This window comes from Macrosteles quadrilineatus, unplaced genomic scaffold, assembly GCF_028750875.1.
Source record: "Macrosteles quadrilineatus isolate MER2022 unplaced genomic scaffold, UCM_ALF_1.0 Scaffold_4__1_contigs__length_99947679, whole genome shotgun sequence".
NCBI classification, from domain to species: domain Eukaryota; kingdom Metazoa; phylum Arthropoda; class Insecta; order Hemiptera; family Cicadellidae; genus Macrosteles; species Macrosteles quadrilineatus.
This window is the reverse complement of record NW_026542597.1, coordinates 71,725,338-71,747,052: the sequence shown is the minus strand read 5'-3', so window position 1 is coordinate 71,747,052 and position 21,715 is coordinate 71,725,338. Positions and strand designations below refer to the sequence as shown.

Below are 21,715 nucleotides of genomic sequence, written 5' to 3'. Positions count from 1 at the left end.
AATGTGTGCTGCGATTGAATAGTTTGAGATGCAGTCTTTAAAATCTATGGAAATTTATCATCAAGTGTGTGAAATGTGCACGGACACCAAGTTGTGAATAAAAGGTCTGTCCAGGAATGGTGCATTCAGTAATCTCCAATGGTCTAAAACTATAAAAGCTCCTACGTTTCCTAACCTTTTTGGTGATCTGTAAACATTTTCTGCACCCATATTGCAGGTAATTTGATTTAGCCTTGCTGTTGTGAGACAAAGTCTGTACAACCTGGGGGAAACAAAGCGAAAGATCCTTGATTGTTAAACCGATGTTTTTATGAATCTCCTTAGCAACTTTAGCATCCAGTTCATCATCAGTGACAAAGGTCTCACTCTCTTTTTCGTCATGAAAGTCGTTTAGACCATTTTTAAACCAAACAGATTATACTTAAAAAATAACATCATAGCATAGCCTCATCAGAGAGAAACGTTTCTTTCTGAATTGTCTTATTATTAATAAAATACCAAAGATGGAGAACAACTGGGTCCAGTTTCAAACAATCAGAAAGATATTGACTGTTTTCAGGATCAAACCACAACTTTTTGATTCTCCCTTGTATGTTATTATACACTTACGAGATTATCAAGTCTGGTTTATGTTCCGGCTTCTTTTTCTCTTTGCACACCACTGTTACACATTTTCTACCAACTTGTTCATTTTCTACCTCCCAAATTGCACATATTTCATATTTTCCTTCAACAAATTTTGTGTTATCCAAATATGTTTCTGAAAAAAAATTGTACTCTAGAAATTAAAAATTTTAACACAACAGGTACGTAGGTAGGTTGGTTAAAAGGTTAAAAAATTGTGTACATGTAAAGTTTTTTAACGTATATTTTAAATTTTTTACAAGATTAAAGTTTTGTTTTGACCACAATGGAATAAGTAGAAGTGTTGTTCACATATCTTGTAGTATACTAAGTAACCTATTCAAATTAGTTAAACAAACATAGTGTTTTGAGTTAAATACAGACCCTACAGCTTGTTTTGAGTTAATATATCCCTACAGGATGCAGTTTTACAGACAACATTGTGTGAAAAACTCACAAGTGTTTGAGATTTTTTTAAATCTGGGAATTAATTGAAATTTTTAAGATATTTGTTTTTCCCCTTTATACCCTAACAAAAGACAAGCCCGTTTTTGACCCTGTCAGCGCCCTAGGTTGGTTGCACGTCTAATAGTAGCGCCCCTTTGCAATATATATATATATAACAGGGTGTACACCGACCGGGAAATCCGGGAATCATGCGGGAGATCTTTGAACCGTGAATTTTGATTTCTACCTGGAGATTTCAATTTACCGTAATCGCTCATGACAACAGTGACGTTTCCGTGATCGCGCATCACAACAGTGACGTTTCCGTGACCGCGGGAGACAATAATAAATGTCTACACACGGCCGCTAGGGATGATCAGAATTTTCCGCGATCGCAGAAGACAATGATGGTATCTACTATCTACAGAGCCGCAACGGATGATCAGAATATTACCACAATCACGAAAGACGATTGATGTCCACACGACCGCGGGAAACCTCTAGAACTTTGCCGCGATCGCGGAAGACGATGATCTCCATAAAACTTCAGGACATGATTAAAATTTTGCCGCAATCGCTGGAGGCGATTACCATGGATTCACGACTGCAGGATACGTACGATATCTACAGGACCGCGGGAGATATAATAACTACTGTATTTCTACACGGCCACGAGGGATGATCAGAATATTGCCGCGATCACGGAAGACGATGATAATGTCCAAATGACCGCAGGAAAAGATCAGAATTTTGCCTCATTCGCCGAAGACGATTATCTCCATATGTCCGAGGGAGATGATTACCATTTTGTGGGAGGCGACTACTATGTCCAAACGACCGACGGGGACGATATGATGTCTTCACGGCCGCGGGGGTGGTCAGAATTTGACCGCGATCGCGCAAGACGAGGATAATGTCCTCACGACCGCGGGAAAATATCAGAATTTTGCCTCATTTGCGGTAGATGATAATAATCTCCTCACGACTGCGGGATACGTTCTTATATTGCCTCGATCATGGAAAATAAAGACGATAATTTTATGTCCAAACGACCTGACTGCAGAGAATAGTAAGAATCTTGCCGCAAATGCGGGAGACGATTACCATGCCTACACGGCCGCGAGTGGTTATCAGAAGTTTACCGCGATATCATGCAAATACTACCACGATTTTTTTTTTAATTTCCAAATTTTTGGCGCCCCCCAAAAAAGCCAATTGCCTCGCGCCCTAGGCACGTGCCTACCGTGCCTATTCGGTAAATCGGCCCTGACAAAAGATAAACAATAGTAACCCTGGACACTGTTAGACATTATATCCCATACAAACTACTAATAACCCATTTTAGCACTGCTTCTTAGCTAGTTTTAACTGAATCACTTTATAACAAACAAATTAATTTTCAAATTCTAAATGTAAAAAATTATTAAACCCATTTTCTTCATTGTAAGTTACGATGGTTTTAAAGCACAATGGATAAACATTATTTTAATTGTTACGCCCCATTGAAGTGACCTAATTTTCTTTTGATGGCTCATCTACAGACCAAGACCTACGCCTCTGCCAGTTTCTACGCCCATCCGTTCTCTCAAATTAGTTGCCACAAAAAAACCAACAAATTCCACATTTAAGAAATACATAGATACTTTTAAAAATACTTTTTTGTATAGCAAAACTCAAACACAATGCACATGAAATACCACTTTTTATAAATGACTAGTGGCCTGTAGGGGCCATCGCCCCTAATTTAGACACAATTGTACATATGAAGGAAACTCCCCATTTCGCGGTAGTAAGTCAGAAATATATCTATGAATTTGTCCCTGAATTTTAAACCAGTAAGGCCAATTTCCTGGAATCTCTTTTTGTGTAGTGGAAAGCAACGCAAAAGCCATTGCACTGTTGTATTGCCTTATGTTTTTTATGAAGTTAGAATCATGTGAAAACATTTCTTTTAGTTTGTCATTTAATCGTGGTTGTGCAATGTTAATGAGTCCATTGTGGCAACATGCGTTGAAATGTCCATTTGTGGCATCCTCTGTGCTGTTAAGAGGACCTAAATTAATTGTGAGAAACAACACTCAACTCATTTTCCAGCATTCTTGTGAAGGCAGGTTTGTAAACCAGCTTGAGGATTTCTTTCATAGTTAGGCTTTACATGACAATCTCTTTCAGCATTTCTTGTGTCAGTTGAATTCCTGGATACTCTTCAACGTCTTGCAGGTCTTCCCCTACCCTGTCTAGTTACTTCACCCATTATAAAAACGGAGAACAAAAAATTTTACAAATTCATTTCATTTTTAAACATTACTAGCTGTAACCCGCGGGCTTTGCCCCGTTTAACTTCTTAATTTTCAAGATGATCTTGTTCGCATGGCTCAATCACGTCCTGGTTGAAGTTCGTTCGCTACGCTCGATCACCTTTAGGTTGGAGCTCGTTTGCTACACTCACTCACCTTTAGGTTGGAGCTCGTTCGCTACGCTCACTCACCTTAAGGTTGGAGCTCGTTCGCTACGCTCACTCACCTTAAGGTTGCAGCTCGTTCGCTACGCTCACTTGCCTTCAGGTTAGCTCGTTCACTACGCTAACTCGCCTCCAGGTTGAAGTTCGTTCGCTATGCTCACTCACCTTTTGGTTGCAAATTAAATGTTGTCATAAATGTAAAAGAAATAATAGTGCTGCACCATGTTGGTAATCCTTGTAACTTTAATGCTATTGAACATCATAGAACAGAACCAACTTGTTTAATTGAAACAGCTGTTAAGATTCATTAATTCCATTTCTCATAAGGTTAACATGGGAAACTCCAGAGCCACTGGGGCGGAGCGGATCACGAAATTGATGGTGTATGAACCTATTCCATGATATTCTACACGTATGTACCAAGTTTCGTGGCAATCGGTTCAGCGGTGTCTGAGTTTATCACTCCCAAATATATATATATACAGTAGACTCTTGATAATTCGAAATTGGTGGGCCAAGCATAAAAATTTGAATTATCAAGAGTTTTGAATTATCAAGAGTTCGATTTATCGGGAGAAAAATAAACCATTCGAATTACAGAGAGTTCATTTGTTTAATACATACAAAGGTACAGCACGTTATAATAAAACATCATACCGTATTTTAGTACACAATCAACGGCTTATTTTTCAGTTACTGTAGTTGCAAAGAAATCTATTATTTAGCGCCATATATTTCGCCAATAGCTGAACTACCAGCTGTTGACAACTACATTTGTGCTCAAGGAGATGTCGCGCAATCTAGAGATCGGATTGCCAACTTAGAAAAACAAGTCAGCGAACTAACTCAGACTACTGCTCTAACTAAACAAACATCAAAACATCCAACACTAGCCTACCATGGGAACAGGATGTACTGTACTGTATAGTTTCCTGTTATAACAGGAAGAGATCACTTCGAATTATAGAGTGTTTTGCCGACTAAACTTCGAATTACTGCGTGACTTTGATTTATAGAGTGTTTTTTCGACGAAACTTCGAATTACAGCATGACTTCGAATTATAGAGTGTTAACCGACGAAACTTCGAATTACTGCGTGTTAAACCCGTGACCTGCCCTCTATTTGGACTTTGAAATACCGAGTGTATCAAAATGCATGGTAAAAATTTGAATTATTGAGAGATTCTCTAGGGACTGAGCCTTCATTTTGAATTATCGAAAGTTTTGAATTATCAAGTGTTTGAATTACCAAGAGTGGACTGTATATACAAACATCCTCTTTTATACTTATAGATTTAACAACATTGACTTTCGGAATAAATGTAAACATTGCAAATAAATAAGTAACAGCTGATTAGAACGTAGACGTTTTTCAGTCCCCTTGCTTTTCTTATGGTGGATATTTTATGTTATATCTCGTTTTCTGGTAACTTTGGGAATTCTGCTATTTTTCCCGAGTCCCTGAGGTCAAGACCTTTAATTTAAGACCTCTCTCACTTTTCTGCAACTTACCAGACGTCCAAAATTTTCTGGAAAAAAAAATTTTGTCTTACAGAATTATGTATAAGGATAGTAATAATTGTATAATTATTATTGAGAAATTAGTTTTTAAACCCAACTCACTATCATTCACAATCACGGTCGGTGGACAAGGTCCTTTCTCTATGACTTTGCATGTCCAAATCATTTTCCCTTCATTTGGGACGGCCGTTGTGTCAATGTTAACCATACACGCGTTGATAGTTTCATTCCCTTTGATTTTAAAATCTTTCTGTTTCTTGCCTAACAATGTAAAATAGCACTGAAACAAAAAAAAAATTTTTGTAGGCTAAGTAATAATACTAAAAATAGTAAAAAACCAAATTCTGTGATGATAAAAAGGATTGCTAACTAGCAGTTAATTGAAATAGAAAATATGATTGAGAATATTTGTATGACTATTATGTTTTAAATTTATATCACTGTTAACAACGTACTGATGTTTTGCTTATAACAATACAGATCATATTGAAGTGTCTGGCAAATTTTATTCAAATAAAAGAGACACTACAAACTCCATTTTAATGTATAAAAAGTCTTCTAGTCTTGAGTTAGTCTGTGATCTAGATCCATTTTATATCATTTTGCCACTGTTTTTCAATTTTGCAGCCAAATTAAATTGTTAAGAACAAAATTGTTATTTATCCAGAGTGTCCATAAAAAAACGTTTCAAGACTTTGGGAAATGAATCATCATACTAAAAGGAAGAAAAGAGTTTATGTGAAGGTATGTCCAAAAATGCATATTTTCCCAGTTATTCGCCATTTTGTTTTTTATACAAAAATATTTTTACCTTGTGAAGTTTTTCATTCGATGATTATGGAATTTGGTAACCATGTTAACATACACAAGACCTATTATATAAAAAAATAAAGTTGTTCCGATTGTAAATTTCAAAATAGCGGCCGTTTGAATTCTTATAACTTAAAGTACTCAAAAACGGCTTATTCTATGAAAATATGTCAGGGATACTTTTTTTAGCAATTTTAATTTTCTATCAAACCATACCAAGATCAAAAAGATCGGACAAAAGATAAGTAAACTAGAACGGGTTTTTATCTGTAAGACGAGGCAAAATTAACGCTTCCCCGTCTAACTTTGTCTTATTTTTACACAAAAACCGTTATATTTCAGTTATATTATGTCTGATCTTTTTGATCTTGGTATTCTTTAATAGAGAATTAAAAATTCGAAAAAAAAGTATACTGGACAATTTGTAATAGAATTAGCCGTTTTTAAGTTATTTAAGTTATAAAAATTCAAACGGCCATCATTTTGAAATTTACAATCATAAAAACTTTTTTATTTTTTCTATAATATATCTTGTAGGTGTTAACATGGTTACCAAATTTCATAATCATCAAAAGAAAAACTTCACGATAAAAATAGTTTTGTATGAAAAACAAAATGGCGGATAACTGGGTAAATATGCATTTTCGGACATACCTTCACATAATAGGACACTTCACATAAACTTTTTTCTTCCTTTTAGTATGAGGATTCATTTCCCAAAGTCCCGAAACGTTTTTTATTGACACCCTGTAAATGTGTTTGTAATTGTTTGTTGAATTGCTTAGAGTTCACTTATAGAATCAACAACTTATACTGTTGAAATTTATGGTGTTTTGTTTTATCACTTAGGACCACATTACTTTCTGGTGGTATTAAAACAATAATCTCTAGGTTACAAAGCTATATAGTTTGAATCAAATTAAATAAAATTTCCAAATTTTTCTACTAGGTATAGTAGGCCTAAGGTCTTCATTAACCTCGTCAATCTAAATGCGCTAATCCCTAAAGGACCAAAGGCAAAAATAACAAAAACCACTCACGTACCGCCCGTTATATAGATTTTCTCTCCAATCACAATTAATTGTACTACTGTGCGGTTTAAATTGCAGTGTACTACAACAATTTACTATGGTTTATTCATACAACATCTGAAGTTTTTACACCAGAAGTCTCATATTAAATTCTGCATTATGCTAGTTTCAATAATCCAAACAAGTTTAAATAGTTACCCTTAAATCAGAAGGACTTTACTTCAGGCACATACTTACATAGTAGTTATACAGGGCGTCGTCCCTATATTTTGGTATTACATCGCCGGTTTGCAGGTAGGACTGTATAGTCAGCCGTAAAACATAATCTGCTGAACCCATCTTGTTAAACTTGGGCTCGCAAACGTTGTTGATAAAATCGTTATCTGCTTGTTTTTCAGTACATACATTCGGCATTTCAAGTTTCTTACTCTTCTCTACACTGTCAGTCATCGTGTATAATCCATCAACTGTAATATAATAAAAATATATTAATTTTTTACAATTACAATGCCATACCTACCTAAGATTAAATATGTTCAACAAGCTGCCAAATGTCTGCCAAAACATGTCTGTAACTGTTTTTAGTAAAAAGCTCCATAAATGGCTTTTAAACAACCCTTTTTATAAAGTTAGGGAATTTTTTTATACTTGCCCACATGAGACTGATTTTATGTAGTTTAACTAAATGTTGTGTATGCACAGGTATTGTAAATGTTTTTTCCTCCAGTCACCCGACAAAGTTGGCTTCCTTGTACTGTTTATAGTACAGAAAGCTGCTAATTGCTGCATATTTATACTTAGCCGTACGGTTTATACTTTGTCGTACGGTTTATACTTTGCCGCACATCAGGATTCCAACGAAACAAAACAAAACAGCGTGGTTCTATTATGCACGTAATCCGTGTACGCTTGGAAATAGGTTGGCAACACTTAAAGATAATAATACTATGAGCAGCTGATTGACTATTTTAACTACAATTTAAACTGTCATTTCGGGTTTATAGTTTCGGTATTTCTGAGCTTTCTGGACTTTTCTTTTAAACGTATTTAAAACATTCCTACGATCTTAATAAACAAGAAAATACCTTTAAAGCATTTTTTTAGGCGCAGAAACCACTTCAAATTACAAAAACATACGGAACTATATTCTCAAAACGTCAAAACGCGGAGCAAATTTCTTGCCAAGGAAAAATAGCGGAGTGATACGGACCAGGTACTACTTTCTCTAGGGCACCTATTTGTGTTGCCAGCTGAACCTAAAAACGTGTTGTATAGTGTTTGAAAGACTAATTATTTATATGCTTTATAGTGACTGTAGGAAAAATATAATGTGTAACACGAGTGCAAAAGGCCTTTGCTGCACTCGAGATCATTCCACACTCGCCTGCGGCTCGTGTGTAAACATTGCTCTCGTGTGCAGCAAAGTGCCACTTTACCCACTAGTTACACAAATAACTATTCTACGTAGGCCTACTATGTCAGATGTGTTTTTACATTTTACATTTTCCTATTGTTAGAAGGTTAGTAGTCTTGTAAATAAAACGTGACAATGTCTATTGCTAATTTGTAATGTGCTGAATGACTGAATAAATGCCTTATTAACTTAAATAATACGGCTTTAGAAGAAGGGTTGGAAAAGTAAGACTTGGGATGGTTTGAACATGTGAGAAGTATATCAGAAGAATGTGTAGAGCAATAGAGTTGATGGTGATGGAAGGAAGGTTACAGAGAGGAATGGCGGACAGATCAGGTAAACGGGGATATGGTAAAGAGAATAGGGAGATAACAGGTGGAGAAAGAGAAACTGTGAAGAGATATGAGAATATAGAGAGGCCTAGACAATTTCCAGACCTAAAAATAACTAAAATTGAAAATGTGTACTATAAACTTAATATGTATTTGTCGGGTGTGAAACCAATTTATCAAGAAGCTATTCTTATCAACTGATGAGTAATTATGACTGTCATGACATACAGCTTGAACCTGAAAGTTATCTTGGTGCTGCCGTGCTGCTCTTACAAAATGATGCAAGCAACAATCATACAGTACTTGTAAGGTAAGAGAATCTTTATCTACTGTATTTTAAAACAATAAATTTTAGTGAATTTCCCTATAGGGAAGTAGCTATTACTGTTGGTCTTGTGGTAAGACCTAGGTCCGGGACCGATCATCTATTTTTCATTTTGACGTCCTAAGGGGCCAAAAACACCATCCGTTTATAATGTGTTATACATGTGTGTGTGTGTGTCTGTAAACACAATAACTCGAGTAATTTTTGTCCGATATTGATTAAATTTGGCTTGAAGGTGTAAGGCAGGATAAACTTGAATGAGTTCATGAACCAGCATGATTGGACCATGGGAACGGGGTTTTATGGGGTAAAAATTGGGTTTTCTAACTTTTGACCCTCAAAAGAGAGAAATAAAATTTCCCAATTTCTCTCTAGACCATTTTGAAGAGCTTAAAAAAACAAATAGTTAATAAACTATTTATAATGTTATTTATAACTATTTATATCTAAAATATAAAATTCTCGTGTCACAGTGTTTGTCTGCAAACTCCTCCGGAACGACTTCACCGATCGTTATGAAATTTGGTGTGTAAATTCTGTAGGTATGCGAATCGGACGTAAACTATTTCCCGTTTCGAAATTCTTAAAAGGGCTCCGCCCCAGTGGCTCTGGAGTTTCCCATGTTAACCTTATGAGAAATGGAATTAATGAATCTTAACAGCTGTTTCAATTAAACAAGTTGGTTCTGTTCTATGATGTTCAATGGCATTAAAGTTACAAGGATTACCAACAGGGTGCAGCACTATTATTTCTTTTACATTTATGACAACAGCTAATTTGCAACCAAAAGGTGAGTGAGCGTAGCGTACGAACTTCAACCTGGAGGCGAGTTAGCGTAGCGAACGAGCTCCAACCCAAAGGTGAGTGAGCGTAGCGAACGAACTTCAACCTGGAGGCGAGTTAGCGTAGCGAACGAGCTAACCTGAAGGCAAGTGAGCGCAGCGAACGAGCTCCAACCTAAAGGTGAGTGAGCGTAGCGAACGAGCTCCAACCCAAAGGTGAGTGAGCGTAGCGAACGAACTTCAACCAGGACGTGATTGAGCGATGCGAACGAGATCATCTTGAAAATTAAACGTAACGGTACTTTCTTTCCATCGGTCTGTCATAGGGGAAGCCTATAACTTAGGCGATACGAAGTTCGCCGGGTCAGCTAGTGTATTTATATTTATATTAATATGTATTTATAACTATTTATAATGTTAGCGATTTTTAAACGCTTATTGGTTACAGAAGAAGGTTGTACGGAGAAAATTCAAAATATTGTTAATTTAAAATTCCCATGCTATTCTTAGGGGGAATATTGTTAACTGTTGTAGCTTGCTTGTTTATGGATATACTACTACAGTCAAAAAATTCCCAGAATGAATTTCTGTAGGTAGACATTTAGCGCGATCGCCAGGGGGAAATTTGCCTTGCAGTAGTTATTACGACTCCTGGGGAGGGTATATCAGTAGTTGGGGTATAGCTGATGAGCCGTAGTGCAGCATTGGTAAGAGCTTTTTGTGTACTTGCAGTCTACTTTGTTGGTTCGGTCGTGTACACAAACTGTGAGTGGCACAATCTTGGTAGGGTAAAAGATAATTTGGTATAACACAATGTTTCAGTCACCAGTCACAATTTAGTTCAAAAAATTTGGATTTGCATTGGCCATATCAATGAATTCACCAGCCATTAACATTTGAGTTTCTTTGTGCTTAGGACCAGGAGACAGCATTTTAGGGACAATTTACACTTACACTGTTGACTCACAAGACGGTAAATACACAAAAGATGGTATATTTGTTTTATACTAAGCCATTAACATTTTGTTTAAAAAATATTTCATATTTCATAATCTTTCCTGTAGCAGCAAACCTAACCCTTTTCTGTCCTTGTGTCCTTTATAGGACAATACAAATATTTGTTGGGGAAATATCTAACTGAATTTCCATGTTAAGCATAGTATCTCTGGATTCCTAAGATACCAAACTAAATTATAAACATGGAAAATACCACCAATTAAATTACATTACGCAGCTTGCTTGGTGATTATTCAAACCACAGAGTCACACTCAGCTAAAATGCTGTTGGCCATCAAGTTAACTACAGAATAAACAGTAAACCGTAACCGCGTACCCAATAACTGTTGGAAATTAACGTGATGATTCAAGTGTAGTGTAATGTATAAACAAATGTACGATGCCACAGCAAACCTGCAGACTAAGCGAATTACCATTTGTCTGGTTGGATTTTCAATTAAATCTATTTAAATAACATTAGGTTTAACAAGTGCCTAGGTTTGCTGCTACAGGGTATGAAATAAATAAGTTTACAAAGTTTTATTAATAGATATCAGTAAACAAGCAAACTTAAACAGTTTTCTTATTCTTCATAAGAATAACAAGGGAATTTTAAATTTAATATTACACAATAATAAAATAATAAATTATTGTAATAAATTGTAATAAATTTAATATTACAAAATAATTTGAATTTTTCTCAACATTTCTGTATTTCCAAAAATTTTGTGAAATATGGTCAAAAACGTGGAAATCGGCAGCCATTTTCCAAGATATTGGCCGTAGCACAGCATGCACGAATGTTGTTTTTTAATATGTCATTACTGGGTAGTAGTTCTACGCATATGCAATGTTTCCCGTTTAGAGTATTACTAGCTGTACCCACGGGCTTTGCCCCGTTTAACTTCACAAGTATTCGCATGGCTCAATCACGTCCTGGTTGAAGTTCATTCGCTACGCTCACTCACCTTTAGGTTAGAGCTCGTTCGCTGCGCTCACTTGTTTCAGGTTAACTCGTTCGCTACGCTAACTCGCCTTAGGTTGATGTTCGTTCGCTACGCTCACTCACCTTTTGGTTGCAAATTAGATGTTGTCATAAATTTAAAAATTTAATAATAGTGCTGCACCCTGTTGGTAATCCTTGTAACTTTAATGCTATTGAACATCATAGAACAGAACCACTGGGGCTGAGCCCGAAAGCCCGATCAGAATAAAAACTACTTAGTTTTCCTATTTCCCAAAGAATCGGTGTACCGAATTTCAGCCTCCTAGGTAAATGGAAAGTGGGAGAATTAGTGATGAGTGAGTGAGTCAGTCAGTGAGTGAGTCAGTGAGGGCTTTGCCTTTTATATTGTGTGGAAAGATAAAAATATTTAGGCCATACAATACCTATCTACTATGAACGGTTCAGGCAATATTGAGGGGTAAATGTGATTTTTTTCTTAAAGTTCTAAAAAAGTTGTTTTTTATAATGGAGGACACCCATAAAAAGAGTTTGTAATGGATTGGGTAAACCTCCCTTAACATGTGTAAAAAAGTTACACTGATTTGCGTGCCGTTTTTGAGTAGGAGGGGGTGAAAACGGGGTGGGGAATTTTATTTATAAGAAATTTTGTAAAATTTTGTTAAGTGACACTTTTTTCCCTTTATAACACAAATATAATGTCAATTTCACTAAATATGACTTACCTATCTGAAAAGACAAACCTACCTAGATACGTGAACACAGTGAACTTTCTACCGTTTGAATTCTTCTTAAGTGTGTTTTATCATTATAATTATTAAGTAAATATCCTTGTTACAATAGTTATTTGTGTAACTAGTGGGCGAAGTGGTACATTGCTGCACACGAGAGAAATGCTTACACATGAGCCGTAGGCGAGCGTGGAAGGTTTCTCGAGTGCAGCAAAGGCACTTTGCACTCGTGTTACACACGAACACACGTTATATTTTTCCTACAGTTACTATAAATCATATCAATGATAAGCCTTTCAAACACTATACGACATCTGTTTAGGTAAGGTTGAATCCAATCGTTGAACGAAATGGGAAACACTGCAACAGTTGATTGTAATTGTAATATTTTTCAGTGTTGCAAACCTATTTCTAAGCAAACACGGATTACGCGCATAATGAAAGCACGCTGTTTGTGTTGTTTGGTTGGAATACTGGTGTGCGACAAAGTAAAAACCGTATGACAACGTACAAACTGTGTGACATGCATCAATTAGCCGCTTGTATAACCAAACAAAAATGGTGGATATATGGTTAACAAAGCGACTTTGGAAAAAATGTTACACTTGATTTTCTCTTTATTTTGAATCATAGAACCATTTCCTGGAGCTGTCTACTTAAGGGACACTCTGTATATATTAGATTTTCTATTTAAAAAAGGAGTACGTATAAGTAAGTTTGAATGAATCAACAATATCAAGTGAAAAAAAATTATATTTTCCTACAGTCACCCAACAAAGTAGGCTTCCTTGCACAGATCAGTACAGAAAGCTGCTAATTCTTGCATATACTTACTTTTGACCCTCAGTTTCCAACCAAACAACACAAAACAGCGTGCTTTCATCATGCACGTAATCCGTGTTCGCTTAGAAATAGGTTTGCAACACTTAAAAATATTACAATTACAATCAGCTGTTGCATTGTTTCCCATTTCGTTCAACGATTAGATTTAACCCACGAATTCTAGAAAAATACCGGTATGTATCATAAACATAAACAATTGACGTTTTTGGCCCGAAAGTAAACAAAACCTCTATTCTAATAGCATTTAATCGTAATATGGTTTTGTTTACTTTCGGGCCAAAATCCTCATTTGTTTATGTTTATGATCCATACCGGGTCTATTCTAGTATTCGTGTTTTAACCTTACCTAAACAGGTTTTGTATAGTGTTTGAAAGACTAATTATTTATATGATTTTTAGTAACTGTAGGATAAATATAACGTGTAACACAAGTGCAAAGTGCCACTTCGCCCACTAGTTACACAAATAACTATTGTAACACGGATATTTATGTGATATTATAACTGACAAAACTCACTTAAGAATTCAAACGGTAGAAAGTACACTGCGTGTTCACGTATCTAGGTAGGTTTGTCTTTTCAGATAGATAAGTCATATTTAGTTAAATTGACGTTATATTTGTATTAAAAAGGAAAAAAAGTGTTGCATAAAATAAATTTACAAAATTACTTATGAATCAAATTCCCCACCATGTTTTCACCACCTCCTACTCAAAAACGGCACGCAAATCAGTGTAACTTTTTTATATAATTACAAACTCTTTTTATGGGTGTCCATGGGTTTCCTCCTTTTAAAAAACAACTTTTTTAGAATTTTAAGAAAAAAACCACATTTACCCCTCAATATTGCCTGAACCGTTCATAGTAGATAGATATTGTATGGTATCATCTTGTTCGAAATTTAATGTTAATTATTTTTGTAATTCATAATATATCAATACAAATGCACCGTTTTCGAGATATTTGTAAAATAGTAAAATAAGTCCCATTCCCCTCCATTTTTCTTTAAACCCTCCTTCTCCAATCCGACACTCAAATCAGTGTAACTTTTTTACACATATTAAGGGAGGTCTATTAAACAATTTAGCACTCAATAGAAACTTTTTTATGAGTGTCCATGGGTTTCCTCCATTTTAAAAAACAACTTTTTTAGAATTTTAAGAAAAAAATCACATTTACCCCTCAATATCGCCTGAACCGTTCATAGTAGACTAGCTGTAACCCGCGGGCTTTGCCCCGTTTAACTTCTTAATTTTCAAGATGATCTCGTTCGCATGGCTCAATCACGTCCTGGTTGAAGTTCGTTTGCTACGCTCACTCACATTTAGGTTAGAGCTCGTTTGCTACGCTCACTACCTTTAGGTTGGAGCTCGTTCGCTGCGCTCACTTGCCTTCAGGTTAGCTCGTTCGCTATGCTCACTCACCCTTGGGTTGAAGTTCGTTCGCTACGCTCATTCACCTTTTGGTTGCAAATTAGCTGTTGTCATAAATGTAAAAGAAATAATAGTGCTGCACCCTGTTGGTAATCCTTGTAACTTTAATGCTATTGAACATCATAGAACAGAACCAACTTGTTTAATTGAAACAGCTGTTAAGATTCATTAATTCCATTCCATTTCTCATAAGGTTAACATGGGAAACTCCAGGGCCACTGGGGCGGAGCCGATTGGACGGATAACGAAATTGATGGTGTATAAACCTATTCCATGAAATTCTACACGTATGTACCAAGTTTTGTGGCAATCGGTTCAGCGTGTCTGAGTTTATCACTGCCAAATATATATACAAACATCCTCTTATACTTATAGATAGGTATTGTATGGTATCATTTTGTTCAAAATTTAATAGAGATTATTTTTGTAATGCATTGTATTTTGAGAAAAACGCACAGTTTTTGAGTAATTTGCGAAAAAGTAAAAAAGTCCTATTTTCACCCCATTTTCACTGGCCAACAATTTTTATTTAGCCTACCCAAAAATATTTTCAACGAACATAATTACAGTAGCTTTAAAAAACTACTGAAAAACTATTTGCAATCTAAATCAATATATTCAATAGAAGAGTTTTGGAATTTAAATTATTAGAAATATGTTATGTTATGATTTATGTTTGTAATCTATTATTTAGGATACTTGTATACCTAATTTTTTGCTTCTCTTTTTCTTTCTGTGACGCAATTCATGTATTTGCTGTAAAATACTTGATGAATAAAGATGATTTGTATTGTATTGTATTGTATTGTATTGTATGATGTGGCTTTATTTAGTTCCTTTGTGCCACGTGGACTCTTTCCCATTTGGGAAAGCCTGCTATCCAAATCAAAATCCTTATAACTAGGCCCAGATGTCCTATGTTACATCACTACTGGTTTTAAGTCAATTATCTTTAAGAGTATTTCATTATGGCTAATTTCAACTTTTGGATCTAAGTAACACTTACCCTTGTAAAATCTCCAATGGGCCTTGATTATGGTTTTTTTATCCTCACAAATTCTGGACCTTTTTTTCTTATGTAGGATTCCAACTTCAGTGAGTTTACCTCTATCACCTGGTTTTAAAAACGCTTGCCAACCAAAGTCAATTATTGTTGGATCAAATGAAAAGAAAGTTTTGACATCGTAGGGGACTTTGGGTCTTAAAGCATAGTCAGGCACGCTAAAAGAAAAGTTTTGGATTAAATTAAAATTTATGATTATCTTACAATTTTTTGTGATCAATAATATTTTAACCAGTTGTGTTTTAACCAGTTATTTTCTCACGATATTTAGCACATCACTAAACAATTTTGGATTAAATTTGACATGGGTGGTTTGACAGTTAAACAGTTACCTATGCATAATGTACGGGCTTCGTGATTTGAAAAGGAACACAAGGTGGATTCTGGAATGAAGAAAGGAAAGATACTTGTGAACCCTGAAAAAGGAAATCTAGAGAAGTTTAGTAAGTGTTGAATAATGCTCTTGGGTAGGAGACATCAGTTCTCAGTTTAATAAGATCAATAAAAAAAATAGAGATATTGATAGTTCAACATCTGAGGAGAAAATGAGGCATGCTTTATTTATTTATTTATATCAACGGATACACCATTTACAAACAACTTACACAACACAGCTTTGTACATAACATAACATTAAAATACTATGTTCAGTGCCGGATTTACCACTAGGCAGACTAGGCCGTGGCCTAGGGCCCAAGCAAAAGGGGGCCGCAAAGGCATAACAATTTCTTTTTTCAGAGCAAAAAAAAATATTTTTTAAATTATCAAATTGCTGAGATTGCGGGTGACAATAATGCTGTCCCCGTTATTGCGGCCCACGGGAGATGATCACGATTTTGCAATGGTTGCGGGTGTCGATGATAATGTCCCCGTGATTGCGACCAATGGGGGATGTTTACGGTTTTGCCGTTGTCACGTGTGTCGATGATGATATCCTCGTGATTGCGGCCCACGGGAGATATTAATGATTTTGCCGCTGTGGCGGGTTTTAAGGGAGAGGAGGTAAAAATGCTTTAGTGTGAGACTCCTGAGCTTGTCAGACTACTCACTAAAAAAACCCTTCTACTATGTTGGAGACAGACCTGGGATTGTTTGTCTCATTAATTCAGGTCAGGTCAACTTGTGAACTAAGCCCTCAGGGCTCGCACCGTTTCTGGCATTCAATTTCTTTATGACCTAGACTGCATCTCGGTCAAGCTCTAGCTTCTTTGAGCGGAGAATACCCTGGACGAAATGTGACATACAGGTCCAATTGTCCTCACCCTCCATCATCATCGGAATGACCGTGTCCACCGACAACTGCCCTACATGTTGTTCAGCCTTCAGGCGGGAACCTTCCCAACGCTGGCAGCAGAAGAACGTGTGCTCCGCGTCGTCGGGAGTGCTTGGGCAGTAGATGCAATCGGGTGACACGGCTTTGCCCATCCTGAACAGGTACGACCGGAAAAACCCGTGACCTGTCAGAAACTGGGTAAGGTAATAGTCCACCTCACCATACCGTCGGTCAACCCATGGTTGGACTTGCTGAATCAGTCTCCTGATCCAGCGTCCCCGCGACTCCTGCTCCCAGCTCTCCTGCCAGAGCTGGTAGGTGCGGTTGCGCATTACTTCTCCCATAGGTTTGAAGCATATTATTTGCTTTATTTCTTTTGTAAGCTATTTTATTATTTAAAATGTAGTATAGTATTAATATTAGACTTTGTGACAAATCACCTGTCAAGAGAGTTGATGTAATGTGATGATGTTTAATAAATAAAAAAAATAAATACACCTCCTTATTGAGCGTGTCTGCCCACACTTCCGCACCATACAGGAGCACAAACTGAACTGTAGACATCAACGGCCTTCTGCGACTGGAACGAGGACCTCCGACTTTGGCCATTAACCGGCTAAGAGAAGATATCACCTTAGCGGCCTTGTCTGCCGTTCGGAATATCTGGTCCCGCCAGCTAAGCTTAGAGTGCACCATGACACCAAGATACTTGGCGGTGCGAACGGATTGGACTTCGACGTCCCCCACCCTCAACGGCACAATGGTGTCAATCCACTTTTTGGTCAGAATCACAATCTCAGTTTTGTTCAGCGCGAGTGACAGACTATGATCTGCCATCCATGCGTTTATAGTTCGCATGACTCGGTTTAATTTTAATTGGGCCAGCTCAACACTACGAGCAGCTATTAAAGCTGCAATGTCATCTGCGTACCCAACTAAAACGGTTTCTTCAGGCATTTCAGACCTAAGGAGGCTGTCGTAGGCAACGTTCCAGAGGTCCGGGACGAGTATAGAACCTTGGGCAGCACCAGAAGTGACATTCATCGTCCGTGGGCCTTCTGTAGTATCATACATGAGGAGGCGGAACCGGAGGTAATCCTCTATAATGCACATGAGGTATGCCGGGACGGAAGGTGTTCTCCAGAGCGTCCAGCATATCGCACCATCTTGCAGAATTAAATGCGTTTCGCACATCGAGTGTAACGAGCAGCACAACCCTACGAGAGTAGTGATTAAAATCCTCAGCTCTCATCACGGCTTGCTTCACCTCCTCAATAGCGTCGACCGTTGATCGCCCCTTCCTGAAGCCGTATTGGCGAGGCCTCAGGTCCCCTGCAGCAACAACGGCTGAATTCATTCGGGAACGGATTAACTTCTCTAGGACTTTCCCAGCCATATCCAACATGCAAAGGGGTCTGTAAGAGGACGGCAGTTCTGGGTCTCCTTTCCCCTTCCCTACAAGCACGAGCCTAGCTTTTTTCCAGCACAACGGAAATACCCCCTCTGCCAGGCAGGCGTTGTACGTGCTCAGAAGAATCAGGGGATTGATTGAAAAAAACCGTCTTAAGAGCCTCGCCAGGTACCCCATTAGGTCCAGGAGCCTTGTTGTTTTTTAGGGATAAAACGACAGTCTCCTGCTCCTCATGAGTGAAGAGTGGGACATCGTCCATCATCTCAAACTCACGCAGTGGGCGCAGAATATGATCCGGAAAATGGGATTTGACAACCCTCTCCATAGTGGCCCCCTCCATGACGGAAGGTGGAGTGCGGGTGGTGAGTTTTTGGGTTACTAGTTTGTAACCCAGACCCCACGGGTCGGAATCGACATCATCCCTTAGTGTTTTCCAGCAATTGTATTTGCTCCGGTTGATGGCCCGGCGGAAAGACTTCCTCGCCACCTTATAGCTTTCCAGCTTACGGCGTCTATCCAAGGGTGCCCTGGCCCTGGTAGCGAGTCGTCTAGCTGTCAAAGCAGCTTGGCACAAATCCGCAATCTCTGCAGTCCACCAGTATACGGGTCTCCTATCGCAACGGAGTCTCTTGCGGGGCATTGACTCATCACAAGCCGAGGCAATCAGCCCCATCATCGATGTAACTGATGCCTCTGCATGAGCCATGCCAGGTGGAGCAGGCACCGCTGGCACTCCCCGCAGGATGGCCTTGGTGAATTTAGCCACGTCCAGTTTTTTGGTGTTCCACCGAACGGGCACTTCCCGAGATGCAGCAACTTGTCTTGGGAGGTGATCTCAGACATCGAAAATAATATACTGGTGGTCGCTGGCCGTATAATCCTCCAGGCTGTGATCATTGGCAGAAGAGACTCAGATGCGAGGGTTATGTCTGGGATCGTTCCCCTCATCCCGGGTTGCCGAAATGTTGGCGTGTTGCCCTTGTTGATTACAACGAGTCCGGCCCTGGAAGCAAAGTCCAGGATGTACTTCCCCTGGGAATTAGTGAGGGTCATTCCCCACTCGACAGCCCTAGCATTGAAATCACCAGCCACGACTACATGCCCTGTGGTGTCGTGCACGCTCTCTCCCCAGCGGTCTATCTTCTCGGGGAAGTCATGGATAGCCTCGTTAGGGGTGAGGTAGACACTGTAGTAGGTGACGTCCTTGCAACGAACCCAAACGAATCCACGGCCCTTTCCATGACCCCGGACTTGCACTTGAGCTGTATTACACACCCAGAAAGCAGCAGTACCAAGACTATCGGGGAACCAAAAGGGTTGGACCCTATTCCGGTACTGGTACTGCTCGCTGACTAAGAGCGCGTCGACATCGTGTTCGAGGGCAAGCTGACTGAGAAGCGTTTTAGCTGTCCTGGATCTCCCAAGATTACATTGGAGTATTCTTATTTTCGTGTGTGGGCTTTTGCTTGCTGCGCTGCACTGCCCAGACCCAGCTATATGTTTTGTGTTTTTGTCTGCAAGCCCATTTTCCTTACAAAGAAAGCAAGATTCGACTTGGCAGTCCCTACGAGCGTGACCTACTCCTCCGCACCGGAGGCAGTGCTTGCCTCGGTCGGGCCCCTTGCAATTTCGGGAGGAATGACTGAAACCGAGGCACTAAAACACCTGGTTACTTCCACCCTCCGTCTGAGCCTGCAGTTGACCCAACCGACCCTCAAATGCTGGAATGCCAACATCTTACTAGCGTGTGCGTCTGCCATTTCAGCCACCGCCATCCGCTGCTGGTTTCTATTTGGTTTTGTGAGCCACACCCTAACACAGCCGATCTTCCGGCAAGCTCGGGGACTGCTTCCTTTAGGACCTCAACTACCTCACTCTCTGTCGACACACCATCCATGTCTCGAACCTCAACTGACGTTTTAGGCTCGAGTGCACGGACGGTGCCCTGGCCTTCTACAGCTGCCTTTAGTTCAGTAGCAAAAGCGGATTTTTCTTTCGACTTACCCAGTTCAAGGAGGACGTCCTCGCCCCGGGTTTGCCTAATCGACCGCACAACCGTATCGGTCTGCTACGGCTTAGTTTTAGCTTTTATTTTACCCACGACTTCAGCGAATGATCTCCCCCCTGAGGAGTTAACCAAGATTGCCTCCGTCCTGGGCGCTGTGGCGGGTGACGCTGATGATACTGCCGTGATTTCAGCTCAAGGGAGGTGTTCATAATTTTAACGCTGTGGCGGGTGATGCTGATGATGTAGACCTGAATGCGGCCCAAGGGAGATATTCACGATTTTGCCACTGTGGCGGGTGACGCTGATGATGTAGTATTCGATAATTCAATTTCCATGATTGCGGCTCACGGGAGATATTCATGATTTTGCTGCCGTCGCGGGTGACGCTGATTATATCACCGTGATTTCGGCTCACGCGAGTTGATCATGATTTGACCGCGGTCGTGGGTGTTGATGATGATGTCTCTGTGATTATCCAGCACAGGAGATGTTCAAGATTTTTTTCTGCAATCACCAGGAATTTCCCCCATTGGGATGGGGGCCGCTCGATCAATTTGGCCTAGGGCCGCAGGCACCCTAAATCCGGCACTGACAATGTTAACCCTTCCAATTTAAGTGAGACAAAACCAAACATATCTATAAATAAAGCCAATAGTACCCATGATTTTTTGAGGAAACTACAAGTCACATACCCCATAAACCATATACTTCAAATGTTCGTCATGACGAGAAACCTTGCGCAAAACTATCCATTATTTCATAAATTGCCATTTAAGGTTGTAATTGCTTTCCAAAGGGAAATTTCCATATACCTAATGTTAAAAATACCTCATCTGTACTTATTTTTATGTTACTCTTTCAATTTATTACCTTACTAGCTGGCCCGACAGACGTCGTCCTGTCCTATTGTGGTTTTATGTCACATGCTCGTTCATTTTCAAGATGAGCTCGTTCGCATGGCTCAATCACGTCCTGGTTGAAGTTCGTTCGCTACGCTCACTTACCTTTAGGTTGGAGCTCGTTCGCTGCGCTCACTTGCCTTCAGGTTAGTTTGTTCGCTACGCTAACCCGCCTCCAGGTTGAAGTTTGTTCGCTATGCTCACTCACCTTTTGGTTGCAAATTAGCTGTTCTCATAAATTAAAAATAAATATAGTGCTGCACCCTGTTGCTAAACCTATTAACTTTTTAATGCTATTGAACATCACAGAATCAAATTGTTTAGTTGCACCAGCTGTTAAGATTCTTT

General features: G+C 38.8%; 1 protein-coding gene across 1 annotated transcript in view; it reads right to left on the bottom strand.

Moving 5' to 3' along the window:
- The window catches only part of LOC128993043 (uncharacterized), a 43,882-nt gene extending 25,996 nt beyond the window's left edge, over positions 1 to 17,886 (bottom strand). The window contains exons 1-5 of the mRNA XM_054416796.1: positions 17,588 to 17,886; positions 15,720 to 15,934; positions 7,132 to 7,361; positions 5,156 to 5,333; positions 610 to 760 (exon numbers count right to left, since the gene is read on the bottom strand). Coding sequence (XP_054272771.1) covers positions 610 to 760; positions 5,156 to 5,333; positions 7,132 to 7,361; positions 15,720 to 15,934; positions 17,588 to 17,886 — 1,073 coding nt within the window. The remainder of the gene's footprint in view (positions 1 to 609; positions 761 to 5,155; positions 5,334 to 7,131; positions 7,362 to 15,719; positions 15,935 to 17,587) is intronic.
- Between the last annotated feature and the right edge of the window lie 3,829 nt (positions 17,887 to 21,715).